Source organism: Gastrolobium bilobum, unplaced genomic scaffold (genome assembly GCF_033153095.1).
Source record: "Gastrolobium bilobum isolate Gb01-03AN ecotype WA unplaced genomic scaffold, APGP_CSIRO_Gbil_v1 utg2408, whole genome shotgun sequence".
In the NCBI taxonomy this organism is placed as follows: domain Eukaryota; kingdom Viridiplantae; phylum Streptophyta; class Magnoliopsida; order Fabales; family Fabaceae; genus Gastrolobium; species Gastrolobium bilobum.
Window position 1 is genome coordinate 80,742 of NW_026899693.1, and position 14,451 is coordinate 95,192.

At 33.6% G+C, this 14,451-nt stretch overlaps 1 protein-coding gene across 3 annotated transcripts; it reads left to right on the plus strand.

Moving 5' to 3' along the window:
• Positions 1–1,169: 1,169 nt before the first annotated feature.
• LOC133292641 (uncharacterized) lies at positions 1,170–13,806 on the plus strand. Of its 3 annotated transcripts, none has more exons than XM_061491079.1 (14): positions 1,170–1,340; positions 2,309–2,540; positions 2,612–2,770; positions 3,789–3,877; positions 6,238–6,343; positions 7,276–7,343; positions 8,802–8,879; positions 10,117–10,181; positions 11,504–11,570; positions 11,674–11,856; positions 12,608–12,664; positions 12,784–12,879; positions 13,213–13,590; positions 13,707–13,806. In XM_061491079.1, exons 2-13 carry the CDS (start codon positions 2,330–2,332, stop codon positions 13,345–13,347), a joined length of 1,314 nt encoding a protein of 437 aa, XP_061347063.1. In that variant the 5' UTR covers positions 1,170–1,340; positions 2,309–2,329; the 3' UTR covers positions 13,348–13,590; positions 13,707–13,806. The 3 variants fall into 3 exon arrangements, with proteins under 3 accessions (XP_061347063.1, XP_061347062.1, XP_061347064.1); XM_061491078.1 differs by having other exon boundaries at positions 2,325–2,540; positions 13,707–13,804; XM_061491080.1 differs by having other exon boundaries at positions 2,325–2,540; positions 2,612–2,659; positions 13,707–13,801.
• The last annotated feature ends 645 nt before the right edge of the window (positions 13,807–14,451 follow it).

Sequence of the window (14,451 nt, forward strand, 5' to 3'; positions counted from 1 at the left end):
CATAAGATGTGAGGATCAGTGTGGCTGATTTTTTTTTTTCATATATTAAAAGGGATATACATTTTTTTATATATTAAAAAGAGAGATAAAGTTTTTTATATATTAAAAATGAGTGGATCTCATTATAAATAAAAGAGAGATAATTTTATTTTTCTTTCTACTATTTTCTAACACCGTTAGATTAGAATCTCAATTACCTTTATCATTTATCTCGACTATTGAGATTCTGATTATGGTATTGGAGAGTAATAGGCACAAAAAAAAAAGGAAGAAGGTAGAAATAAACTATCCCATATTATGTGTCTTGGACCTTTCCTGAAGATGGGTTTGTGAAGATAAATACGGATGGAGCTTCCCGTTGTAATCCTGGTGTGGCATCTTGTGGGGTGTCTCCCAAGGTATTTGGTTGGATGGATTTGCGTATAAATTGAGTTTCTTCTCTTCTTTTAAAGTTGAATTATGGGGTATTCTGAGAGATTTGGAAAGGGTTTGGAGCAAGGGTTACAGGAAAATTATTATAGAAAGTAATTCGCTGTTGGCAATTACTGTGCTCACCAATTGTGATGTAGTAGTCCCTGAGGTGCCGTTGGTTTCTCGTATACGGACGTGGCTTGGAAAGGAGTGACAGGTTTATCTCCATCACAATTTCAAAGAAGGCAACTTGTGTGTAGATTGGTTAGCTAACTTTATTTTAGATTCTGCTGAGCCAGCTGATCAGTGTTTTTTTAGTCATCCTCCGCTTGGTGTGCAACATTTATATCTTGGTGATCTGGCTTCGGTAAGAAGGGAGCGTGATGTGGCACTCCCTGAGTAATTTCATCTTTTTTTTTTGGGGGCTCTTAGTCCTTTTGTTTATCAAAAAAAAAAAAACATTAAACTCAAAAATAAAATAAAGAAAGGGTTTTATTTTTTTAAATTGCTGAACAAAATTATCTTACGCAAAAAAAAAGTTATGTATTATGAATAATACATAGTTGTAATGGTAAAATTATTTTTTCTTTTTTTATCACATGAGTCGATAATGTTTGAGAATAGAGAAAAATAAAGCAATTTTAATATTATAAATATATACATGTGATAATTTTTTTATAAATTTTTTTATCAACATAAAGAAAAAGGATTTCAGGTAAAGAAAAGGGTTGTTTCACAGTGATACCTAGCCAAATTATACAAAGAAGAAACAAGTAAAGAAGGTTGGTGTGAGAGGGAATCATCTGAGTCTGGGTGCTCAAGTTCCACTACCACACTCACTGTTGGATCTTCTTCTCTTCTTCCCTCTTCAGCTCTCCTAACTACACATTTCTGAATCCATTGTTCTCAGTTCTATTTTCTGCCTCTTGGTAAGTAATATATTTACATTTTTTCTTTTAAATTTACCTTTTTTACTTTAATTCTCAATTACCCAGATCGTCGATTGTTCCACATAAGCTGTTTGCAGTGCTTGTGTTAAGTTCCTTAAATATTTAACTTGTTGGTAAAAACGATGAACATGTTTCATTTGGTGTCGGAGCTGAAAATAGGATTTTATTTAACATAAATTTATGGGTAAAATTATTCATCTGTCCAAGATGTTTTTTAATTCTTTTGAATATATGTTTTCTGGGATTTTACCCCCGAGGATATGGAGGTTTTAGGTGTATGAGGGAACGATAAGTTGATTTGGACTTTGAAGTTGTGCAGTTTTTTGATGGAGTGCGGTGTATTTGTCTGCAAAACAATTCCAGAATTTTTGGCCACAATATTCTTCTTCCACAACTGTTTTTGAGTATGTTTTATTAGCTTCCTTCTGGGTTTTTTTTTATATGCAAAGGGTCTGGATTTGTGATTCTTCTATTGCTTGTAATCTAAATGGTACCAATCTATGTCCATCTGCGGACTCAATTATATGCAATTTATCTCTTGCTTAATCTTTAATTGGTGGCTAAGTTGTGCATGTAAAAAATAGAACTCCTATTGTAGAGAGATATTGTGGCTATAGTTGTACCTTTGTTGTCATGCAATATTATTTTTGTACTTGTTAAATTTTATTGAAGATTTATTTGATATTTGTTATGGTTTTTTAAATGCTTGATTTTTGTAGAAATCATGTTGTCAACCCTTGCTGAAGTTTAAAAATAGTTTAGGTGGCTTTGACTTTTGACAGGCTATACCATCTTTCCTTGTATTAACAAGAATACAAAAGCAATTATGCAATGTAGGTAGTAAGATAGAAATTGAAAAGCAGTCATGACTGTGGTTTACTTGTTTTCCCAATATTATTTTGGAAACAACTGAACATTTAAATTTTAGTTAAATAATTCTAAGAAAGGATGTTTGAGGTGTAGGCAAAATGCAGAATCCAGGTGCAAATCAGCTTCCTGAAGTTGATTCATTGCCAGATGGTTTTGTTGAGAGCACTACAGAGCCTCTTGCTCCTGCAACACCGATTCCTGAACAAGAGAAGCCCCTGAATAGTTACAAGGAGGATGGTTCCTTTGGCTACAGTCATTCTAATGAATTATCAAATGAGTTGGGAGGAAAAGGGTTTCAAAACAATCATGGTAAGCTAGATTAGTGAGCAGCGGAGCTTCTCATCTTCTGTTAACTAAGGCACATGCTTTTGATGTCTCAGATTGCTCAGTGGAGGCTCCGTTTAATAGCTGTATGCAGCAGACAGAAGGTACACAGATTACGCCTCCTCTAGCTAGTTCTGTTTCTGAGTCTCCACTATCTAGCTGCTGTAAGTTAAAAGAGCAACAACAAGGAGAATTTCAAAGTTCAGAAGATAGATGTAATTATTTTAAGTCTCAATGTTCTTTTTTGTAGATATTATAACTAGTAACTGCATCCTAATTATTTTTTTAGCATCATGGGATTTGCACGAGTAACATATTGATCTTGACTAAAGACAGGCTCTTTTTTTATGATACTCTGCTATTGGGTGTTGTCACCCTAGTTCATTTACTTATGGAGGCTATTTCTATTTTTTTTTGTACATTATGGAGGCTATTTTTAGATGTTTTACTGTAGCTTCTGTTCTTTATTTAGATTATGTATCCTGCAAGACCATGGTGTTATGTACTTTGCAACGTTTTCTCGTTCCCTTATGTATTTTTCCTTATGAGTGGAAATTTTTTAAGAGCCTCCTGGGTGCACGGGGGCATTGTTTTTAAATGCATATGGATTTCAATGATGCATTTCTCATCATGTTTGGTACATACACGACTTTCAAAGTTGGAGGCCTCCATACTGATGTGTGTTTCTGGATGTGACTTAAAAGCCTCGAAATTCTTGTAGTCTCCATATTATGTGGAATATGGTAGTCCCTTTGTTATGAGTCCCAAAGTTTATATTGACCTAATGGCCAATTTTTTAATTTTTTTTTGAAATATCTGTATTATTATCTAAGTCTGTTTATCAAACAAGCAACCCCTTTCTTAGAGCTAAAAATCTTCTCCATCCAAGAGTAAATTGAGTATGCATGATTGGAAGATGAACAAAATCTCTTAAACTAACATTTCTTATGTTCTCTAGCGCTGCTGGACATTTTTACCCATACTAAACAGCTTCTAAATGATTGGAATGATTCTGTAAACTGAAATAATCATTGGTTTGCCTGATATGCTTGAGCATAAAAGATAAGTGTTTTATATGATTAAATGAAAAAATCAATAAATTGTTTGAACATGTCTGCAAACCTTTAAAAAAACATGCTACCAGATCTCCATGTTGCATTACTGATGTCTTCTAGTTCTTCTTTCTTTGAGTATCTAACATGGTTTTGTTGCTTTTGCCAATTGCTGCTGCAGCAACTGTTGAACCTTTGGAGAATAAAGCACTGCCTCTAAAGGATGCTTGTTCACCAGAGATTGTCGATTCTTCAAAAAACAGAAAACCAGTTAGTAAATTAATTCTATTAATTTCCATATATTAATACATGCATTGATACATAAAAATATATCTGTCCTGCTACATATTTCTCTCTCTCTCTGAGTTCCCTCTGCTTCTCGTTTTCTGCTATTTATTCCAAACAGTTGATTAAACATGTCCTTGACAGTTCAACTGTCATATTTTATTTGACCAGCAACCAGTTTTTATTTTTTGGGCTTTAGGTTTGGTCATACTTGTGAATAGCGCTGCTTTAGCGCGCTATAGTGGGGTTGCGATGCAGTGTGGCGGCTGGTCGCCACAAACAGCGTCGCGACGGTCAGACGAAGGGTAGGAGCTGTCGTAGCCACTATTGCAGCTGAATAGCGGCGCTGCAGTGGTTTCTGCAAAAGATGGATTGTCGGGCTATTTGGGGAAGAAGAGAGGATTTACCATAGATTTAAGTTGGGGTAAAATCGACTTTTACCTTGCTTTTATAAATGTCTTTGCTTTTAAAAAGGGTAAAGCAATATTTTACCCTCTTTAAACAGGGAAACAGCAATATCTTACCCTCCCTATATGTTAGGCGACTATCAGAGTACCGTTAGGGAGAACCACACGTCTTCTATAAATATTAAAACCAGAACTCTCAAATTTGAAAATCCTCCTCTCCCATCGTTGCTGCGCAACACAGGTTTATTTTATCAGGAAATGCTTTTTTGTTTCTGTTTTTCATTGTTCGAGGCTTCAAGTATTTATTTTCTCTCTCTGTTTATTTTCATTATTATATTTCTGTTTTATATTCATATGTTTGTTTGTTTTTTCTATTTTTTTTGTTAGACTATTTATTTTCTGTTTTATCTGCATTCTGCAAATGCTTATTTTATTTTTCTATTTTTTACTGTTCAAGTGTTTATTTTCTCTGTGTTTATTTTTGTCATATTTTTTATATTCATACGGTTTTTTTTTTTTCCTGTTAGTCTATTTATTTTCTGTTTATTTTCGTTTTTGTATTTATGTATTATATAAATTATATGTTTGTTTGTTTTTTTGTTAGACTATTTAATTTTTTTTATGTTGGACTGTTTTGTTTTCTGTTTTTATGTTGGACTTTTTTTATTTTTGAGTTTGAGATCCTTCAAATTTGTTTTTTATGTCATATTTTCATTTTTTAAGTTTTATATTTGTGGAGTACAATTTAGTGTATCACTTAGGTACACTTTGCACATAGTGCTACCTGCTATAGCAGTTTGAAGCCGTTATCCGAGATTAATAAGTATGGATTTGGTAGGAATAACTTGGATTAGATACCAGTAAACTGAATAAATAGCAGAGTAGTCCTTTTTGTTTAAAAAAAACCATTCCTCAATAAACCCCTACTAGCAAAGGTGGGGTGAGGATAATCCTTATACGCAGCTTTACCATTGCATATATGCAAAGAGACTGTTTCTCGGATTCAAACTCGTGACCTTTTAGTTACAAAGAAGTAGCTTTACCACTACTCCATGCTCACTCTCATTAGTGATCCTTTTTGTTTAATTAAAAAAATTAAATAATATGGACTATGTTTAGATTGCCAGGCAGGGAGTTTGTAGGTCTAATGCACTTTTCTTCCTTCAAGATAGTGATGAGGATGCATTGATTGATTCTAGAGTTGTTAGGTAATCTTTGCGGGGATGATATGGACAATTGTTTAGAAGTTTTCTGTCAATTTATAATGACTTTGAATTCCTGAAGAATATCTATCAGGACTACTGAATGATAGTGCAGTTCTATAAGGCTTTAGCTGTTTGGTTTGTTTAAAATAATTTCTTTATAAAGGAGCTAAGTCAAATACGAAAGAATGACCCTGGTAATAGAACTGTAATTAGGGCTAGATTAGGTTTATTGAGTAGAGAAATCATACGGAGGACCCTAATTGTTCTACAGAAAACCATATACTAATTTCCAGACAGTTGGTAATAAGGTTTAGTTTTGTTGAGTTCAGTAAGAACATCAAACAAAAGCTTCTGTGCTAGTGTTGCTAGTTTTGAGTAATTATTGATTTAATAGAGTGGCCTAATTTGCCGTACACACCAATCTTCTGCTTGGTTAACATTCAGGAACCTTTGTAGCAAACCTCCTTTATTCATATTCTAAAATGAGCTGAATCTGTATTGTGATTGATTCATCTCATTCCTTTTATTGCCTCAATATGTAAAAAAAGGACAATTTGCAGTATTCATATTTGAATTAAAATGTGACAGATGAACACTTAGCAGTATATTTATCTCATTTTTGTCAATATGAGCAGATATGTTTCATTTTTCTTTTTTTCTTTTGGCTTGTACATATGACTATGTGAGACTACATTCAGGAGAGACTGAACAGTTAAACTTCTCAATTTCTTAGGAAACTGGTGAAAAGCGTAAGAGTGCAAAGCGTACACTTAAATCAGAAAAGGAGCTTTTAGAATTTACTCTGAAATATCAACAAGTGTTGGCAGAAAGAGATGCAGGTATGTTGCAATGAATATATCTGACTTGGATTAATGAATGTTTTGAAATATGCCCTGGAAAGCATTTGTGAAGTCTCTGATCAAATTTTTGGAGCTCGTACTTTATACTGATGTAAATTAATACTAGGGCATTCAAGGGGTTTTCACTATATTAATCCGGGGAAAAGTATTTCTCCAGTAACTGGAGATAAAGTTATCTCCAGTGAGCTCAAAACGACGTCATTTTGGGGTTATAAGATTAAAAAATTATAATGATAAAGACTAATATAACCTTGCAATATATTAAAATTAAAAAACACCTTGATTTCCGCCCCAAAACGACGTCGTTTTGGGCTCACCGGAGATAACTTATCTCCATTGACTTGAGAAATTCTTTACCCATTAATCCGTTACCTCTGTAACTGAGCTCTGAGTAGTATCTTCTAATGGGTTAGTATTGTGCTCTTCAGGTTTTCCTTCTATATCCATTATTTTTCTCATATACTAATTAGTGTAATCAGCAAGTTATTTCTCTAAAATGGCCAATTATTTTTTTCTTTTGGTAGTTTGGGTTAGCTTGGAGGTTTGGGTAAGCTTTTGAGTTGTTTTGAGAAACACTGTTTGGGAAAATGTTTATCTAACAGACTTTTTTGGAATCTTAAATAGATGGTAGTGTATAATCTGTGGATTTGGCTCCTCTCAAATGAGGGGTGCATTCTAGAGGGTAAAGTGCAGAATTATAGGCTTTGATCGGAAAATCAAGGAAGTAGATTTTAACAACTTCATAGTTTGTTATAGATGTGCATGTCAACCATTGATTTTCTAGTCAGCTGTTATAACTCCCCACTTTACACTCTAAAGTGTACCCCTCACTTTAGAGGAGCCAAATTCCTAATCTGTAACTAACATTGATGCTAATTTTTGTTCATTGACTGTTGCCCTTCTTTTTGTAGCTCTTGCTGTCAGAGATAAGCTTGAGTCACTGTGTAGGGAGTTGCAACGTCAAAATAAAATGCTGATGGTATTTTTCAATTGCACTGCTGCCTCTGAAACTGGTTGTGTAATGTATAAGTATTTTCAGATGTGGAATACTTCAAATATTTGGTCTTTCTTATATTTAGTTGAGATCTGTTGATGAGAAATTTGCTGGGAAGTTAAATCCCCTTATTGAATTTAATTCTTTTTCAGTAAAAGAAGTTTATTAAATAAAGCAGTAATATAAGTTAGGATGGTCCACTAAATGCATTTTGTTGTGGTGGAACACCTGGACATGGGTTTTAGTTTCCATTAAATAACATGGGAAGATGACTCTGTTGTTTGCTGCTTGAAAATAATTAGCCCTTGACGGGGCTGGATGTCATCCATCCTACTCTCTAACGCCATGATGGGACACTAGTGTACAATGGTGCTGGTATCTAAATTTCTGATGTTGAGTTTATAACCAACCACTTATACAAAAATAACAGCCCACTAGCATAAGCAAATAAACTAAAGGCCGTGCCAAAGCAAAACTAAAAGACCCAAATAGAAAATAACTAAAATGACCCTGATAAATTAAAATAGGAACATACTTCAGTTTAGGAGAGTTCAGCTATACCATCCTGCCAAAGTATTTGAGTTTGGTTTTCCCCTCTAAAATATTTCCCAAATCTTCCTTGCATCATATTTGCACCCCCTTTCAGTTTCTAACTCACTTTCATAACCATTCAAAAGGTACCTTACTTGACAAAATTTGGAAGTTCAATGGCCTCTAAGGTTAATTATTTTGTCTGGACAACGTTAATTTGAGGGGATTAATGCAAATGACTTGTTACCAATGTAGGCCTCACATTTGCATTTAATGCAGTTGCTTTTCTTTGGAACAATCTTTTCGGGATTCTTCGTCATCATTTAGCGTGTCCCTCCTCTTTAGGACAATAGTTTGATTTGTTATAAAGGTTTTGGTAAAAATGTCAATGCTCAAATTCCATTGCATTGTGCAGTGCAGGAAGTCCTTTTATTTACCTAATTGGAGTAGAATGCTTGCATCTTCAAGGATGTCTCTTTGCCCCAAAACTAGTTATGGTGCATGGTAGTGTTTTTTTTCTCTTTGGCATTCTGCGCATGGCTGTTACAAGGGAGTTGCTATGTTTGATACCTTGTTGCAGTCTTGAGTTTTTCGTGTTCCATGTTGTATCTCTTCTCATCTACCACCGTCCCCAATTAACTTGGGTTGAAGGTGTTGTTGTTGTTGATGTTGAAGAAAGTGTGACTTCTTTTACATGGTTTATGTTTTGGAGGATTTTTAATTCCTGCCCTTGTTGTACTTTTGTATACAGAAAAAATGTCATCTAATTAGAAAAAGGATCCATTTTTTTTTTCTGTCCAGTTTATTATATTTTGTGTGTGTGTTAATATCATGAACTAGTATGGCCAGTATCTTACTTTAATATCTTGACTTTGTTAATGACGAGACTAAGTTTCACTTGATTATTTTCAGGAAGAATGCAAACGTGTATCAACTGAGGGACAAAACTTGAGGCTGGACTTGTCAGCCAAGTTTCAAGATGCAATCAAGGTGTGATATCTGTCTCTTGCTTAGAATGTATGAGATTCTGAACATAGTGTACATTGGGTATACTTGCTCTGTTTAACTTCTAGTGGGAAATGTGCTTATAAATGATTATGGAAACTATTATATTGTGAATTACTGCAACAATTTAATCTTTGATCAGAGAATAGAAAATGGGTTGCCTTTCACTGGAACCAGGGTTCTTGGATCTCCTTGACAGTAAAGATATAATTGCTACTCTCAAGCTGGATAATTATGTCAGACACAAAGGGGCAGCAGTCCTAGACAAGTCTAATATTTACCTATTTTGCACACGCAATATCAGCAAAACAATAAATTGTGCACTGGGGTTGTCCCTTTTATACACAAATATAGAGGAAAACCAGCTCCCGTAAATAAATTGCCAGATAAAGATCAAGCAATAATTGTTATTTGGTATATATGGTTGGAAGGAATTCTCTTCTTTTAAAGGATGCTTCCTTGTTCTTAGATTTGCTATGGAATAAGGTTATTTTCTTGGCATCTATTCAGTGCTCTGCTGATGATTTCTTTGGGTCAATATCTCTGACAGATATACAGAGGGGTTGCATAGTAGTGTGGATTTGATGAACTTGTTTGTTTCGCTATGTCTTTTCTTTGTATTTTTGTTATAGAGGATACCTAATCCTTCTCTCTCTCTCTCTTTTTCCCTCTTTGTCTGTTATTTTTTATCTTTCTGTAATCTGTTCTTACTTTTATTTGAGTTCATCCACTGCCTACCCCAACTAGTTTTGAAAAATAGGCGATGCTGATGTTGATTAATTTTTTTTTTTTGCACACTAAATAGTGCATAGTAGATGGTAAAATGTATGACTAGAATGCTAAAGCTATAGAAAAGTTATAAAAAAAAGAAAATGACACCATGGACACTTATTCCTAAACCCAAATGTCTTCATAAAGGTTGGAAAACTGATGAATTTTACCTCAGGCTTTAATAGAAAAAAATCTCTTTCCTGGCTGGCCCATGGATATAGCATCAAGTATCAATTATCTTATTAAAATGTGCTAAAAATAACCACAAAGTTACTGTATCTGTTATGTTTCTTCAACAATTCCTCACCTTCGGGGAATATGTTTCTATGTTTATTATACCTCAAATGAAACTTGTGTTTCTTATCTTCTGAGACACATTTTGGGGATTGCATTACATGTTATAATTTTTCTCACCAATTCATTTATTTTTCGTTATTTCTCTCTGTTACAGGATGTGAGCATTAGGCTTGAAGAACGAAAGGATGACTGTCTTTCTCAGCTAAAGGAGAATGACATGTAAGACCCTGAAAAGTTATGAAAATATAAACTTTTGTGCTTAGTTGACTATAATATGTCTCAGCAAATGTATAACGTTGACAGCTATATGTAACACGTGTCTGCACATGAATGTGGGTATTTTATTTTGCCATTGCCAAACCATATTTTATCTTGGTCTTGTATGCTAGCCATTACTCTTCAATACTTTGAGTGTTGAATTCAAATCCTGTTATCTCAATAATTAGTTAGTTTGGGGTTGCGTTCTTTTTTTCATCTGTGTCAATTACATTGCTTCTTGCTGTTTTTCAATAGAATTTGTGAAGATTCAATATGTTTTATTGCCTACTGCTCTCGGATAAGGTTGTCTTAAAATGTATTGACTGGCTTGTCTTTACTATGCAAAATCTTCATTTCCATTATGTTTGATATGATATTTTTAGTCTACTGTTGATAATCTGTCTCCATGAATTTTGACTTTGGTACTCATAAATGCTTTTTACAAAATAATTTTGCTTTCCACCTTTTTTAAGAATTTGATCATGCACTCTTACCTTAGCATCTTTTCTGAAAGAAAGACCTGGGCTTGCAAACTTTCCTTTTGTAATTTAGGGCTGGCAAATAGGCAGGTTAGTGTTTTAAGGTTATTTATGGGTAGGTTATTACTAACTCATCCTTTGACTTAGTATGCTAAGAAATTAATACGATTGTATATTTTGCTTAGCTCATTATTTATGGAATCGACAGTGTCAGACTTTGTAGCATTAGAATATTTTATGATCATATAATATAATACTCAATAGTAATTATAATAATGGTTTTCTTTGCACCTGTTTCAACCCCCACCCAAAATAAAAAAAAAAAGAATTTGTTTCGTGTTAGAGAATAATATAAACCATTAAGAAGGCCCTCGCTCAACACCTTAAGGTTTTGGATTGAATTGGTTCTTTACATAGTATTAGAGCTAGCTTTAGTGACCACAAGGTCACGAGTTTACTCCTCTCACTTGTGGAATTAAATAAGCATAAGGTAGACCAAAAAAAAGAAAATAAATAAATTGGGCCTATGCAATATCCACGCTTCAAGCCCAAAGGGCTCTTGTGTGAGGGGGTGTGTTAGAAAATAATATAAACCATTAAAAAGGCCCTCACCCAACACCTTAAGGTTTTGGGTTGAAGTGATTCTTTACATTTTGTGTTCTTGATTCATCATTTATTGAGTTTTGCTGCACCATACGTTTGCTCTTGAAAAAGAATAAATACCGGCTTCAATGTTGGTTTATTTAATGACCCTATAATTGTTTCATGATGAGCGTAAAATATTTTGTGTTAATTTCCATACAGGTTAAGAAACAAGCTAAAGCAGCTTGCTGATCAATATGAACTATCTGAGCAGCAATATGCCCAGAAGGTGATGCTTATTTTGTTTTCTTGTGGCTGACTATTGTGATAGAGTCATATCTATTAGTTTTTGAAACTGGTTTACTTTAACGATTTTGTATTTGAATCAACAGTTGAAGCAAAAGTCATTGGAACTACAGCTTGCTGATTTAAAAATAAAGCAACATGAGGAAAAATTGATTCAGGAACAGTCACAGATAAAATTATATGCAGAACAAGTATCTCAATTATTAGCAACTGAGAAGAATTTACGTTTGCAGCTGACAACTGATGGAGAAAAATTCCAACAGTTTCAGGTTTTATTTTGATTCTCTTTTTTTTGGATCTGTCACAATTTGAATTTAAAACCTACTTTACTTTAATGTGCTCAATTGTTTGCATAGAGGTCTGGTTTGTTTAATATTTGTAATTTGTAACAATATGATGTGGAGGTAAACAATTTGTAGATGGATTCTTAAAGGTCTTGCGATTAATGGTGACTTTGGTTTCACATCCTCTAGGTCTTTTTATTTTTTATTTTTTATAATTGAATAATATTAAGTTATGGATTCATATATTTATAGTTATTTGTGGTTATTTTTGTTTTCCAATATATTAATATCTTTCACTTGTTCTTTATCTTTTCTTTCAGTCAACTTTGTAGAATAACCCTTTCCTTTCCCAAAATCCCTTACCTACTTGAACTAGCTACACCCTTCACTAGTTCTTCCCTGTATCCAAACTAACTGAACCTTGGTTATTGCCATGCTCCATTTGCTGTTATCTTTCCAGTTAAAGGACTGGCTTGACCGTCCTTCTAACTGATTGTGTTTAGGCGTGTCTTTGTAAGTTAATTTCTGAGTACGTCTTGTGGCTACAACTTGGATTCTTTTTTAAGATTTTTTAGGCCTCAACTTTGCTTCTTGCTCAAGGCCTCTTTTATGATGGTCTCAGGCTGACCTCCATTCATTTCTTCTACATATGATTTGAAAGTGTAGGATGTATAATTGCTTTAGATGTTTATACATTACTATGAGTGCGTGTTCTTAAACATGCTTTGAATTTCAGGAAGCATTATCAAAGAGCAATGATGTTTTTGAAACATTTAAACAAGAGATTGAGAAGGTAAACTTAATTTCTCTTAAATGTTCCATTTGCTCAAGAGTCATCTTTACTGAATCATATCTTGGATTAGTGTAATTCTAAAGTCCTCTGCCTTTTCCTTTGTTGTGATTAACAACCAGATGGCAAAATCAATCAAGGAACTCAAGAAGGAGAATCAATTCTTGAAGAGTAAATCTGAGAAGTCTGATGTTACACTTATAGAGTTAGTTGATGAGGTACATTAGCTTGTGTTTCCTGTTTGTTCTTGACCATTTACCATTCTTGCATGTTTTAAGAAAGAGAAACGTAGATAAAGAGATTAATTGGCGATAACACAATTGTGTCAGGCACTATAGAATTACCCTTGCACGTTTTGCACACTGATCACTTGCTATTATTCGTAACACTTCCCCTCAAGCTGATACATAGATGTCAATCTTGCCCAGCTTATTACATATAACATCTACTCAGTTCACTACTAAGGCTTAAGTGAATATATAAACTACCTCGGCTTAAGTGTTAGTTTATTGAGAAAATATGTGAAATTTAGTTTTTTATTATCTGGGCAGCGTGAGCGCTTGAAGAAACAGCTGGAGAAAACGAAAAATCAGAAAGAAAAACTGGAGTCATTATGCAGGTCACTTCAGGCAGAAAGGAAGCAAATTTCCTCTGAGAACAAGAGCAATAACCCGGTTGCAACATGAAGAAGAGCTGGTTCCAAGCATTTTTAGAAAATAACTTTTGGAAGGAAATGTAACTTTCTATTACATGGTTTATATCTGGCATAGTGGCATGGCTTGGTTTGTCAGGGTACTTGCATGCAATTGCATAATTTGTGATTCTTTTGCTATATTAATATCTTTTATCCATTTCAACATTTTAACAGGGTAGAACATCTATTTTACTGACCTTGGCTTTCTTGCTTTTATAGTGCAGTTTCTCTCAAGGTTAACATATTTCTCTCATTTCTTTACTTTGGTTTTCCCATATCTTTTTTCTTGCTTTTCATGAACTATATTATATCTCGTGTTGTTTTCCAATTTTCTTTTCTCTCGTTTCTTAGGTTCGTAAGGAGGCTTAAGCACTTTGGGCATTTTCTACCCTTGTATGTGTTTGCAGGGTGGTTGTTCTGGCTTACTAATGATACGAAATTTCAAAACAAACTTTTATTTAGTTGTGAGAAAAGTTATCACATTTATAAATTGCAGATTTTGTGTGAATTTAATTAATAAAAGTCTAAAGTTTTTACTTACCTAATTTTTATATAGTTCTGTGACTTGGCATATCAAACAAGTGTTTTATAAGTATGTAATAAATTTATAGAAAAAAGAAATACATCATTTATCCAAAAATGTGATAAATTTATACCGTTTTAGAGAATTGGGTGTTCATGCAAAAGAAAAATAAACTTGTTAGTCTTATTGTAGGTGTAAATAGAGTACTGTGATGCAGCACGAAATACATCTCATGAATTTGATCCCGAATAATGTACAATTTTTTAGTGTAAATGAGCATTTCATGTGTAAAATAGACGGTGATAGCTTTATTGAAATAAAAACTTTATACTTTATTAAAAGCGATTAGCTAAATATTGAGAAAAAGAAATATGTACAAAAGGTAGAGTATATATCAAATATATGTTGTGCTGAACGGAAGTCTAACTACCAATAATGATCCTAACTTGCTTGATCAATAATGCTAAGGTCTAATTAAAAAAAAAAAAATTATACGTTAATGTATTTACCAATAACAATGACCCTAACAGAACAAGAGTTTCTACTAATTTAAATGACGCAATTCGCTTCAAT

Bases quoted from the DNA above. Each gene is read 5' to 3' on its own strand.
- LOC133292641 (XM_061491079.1), top strand. From the start codon at position 2,330: ATGCAGAATCCAGGTGCAAATCAGCTTCCTGAAGTTGATTCATTGCCA. The intron at 2,771-3,788 runs GTAATTATTTTA...TTGCTGCTGCAG, and splicing joins TCAAAGTTCAGAAGATAGAT to CAACTGTTGAACCTTTGGAG. The intron at 6,344-7,275 runs GTATGTTGCAAT...TTCTTTTTGTAG, and splicing joins GTTGGCAGAAAGAGATGCAG to CTCTTGCTGTCAGAGATAAG.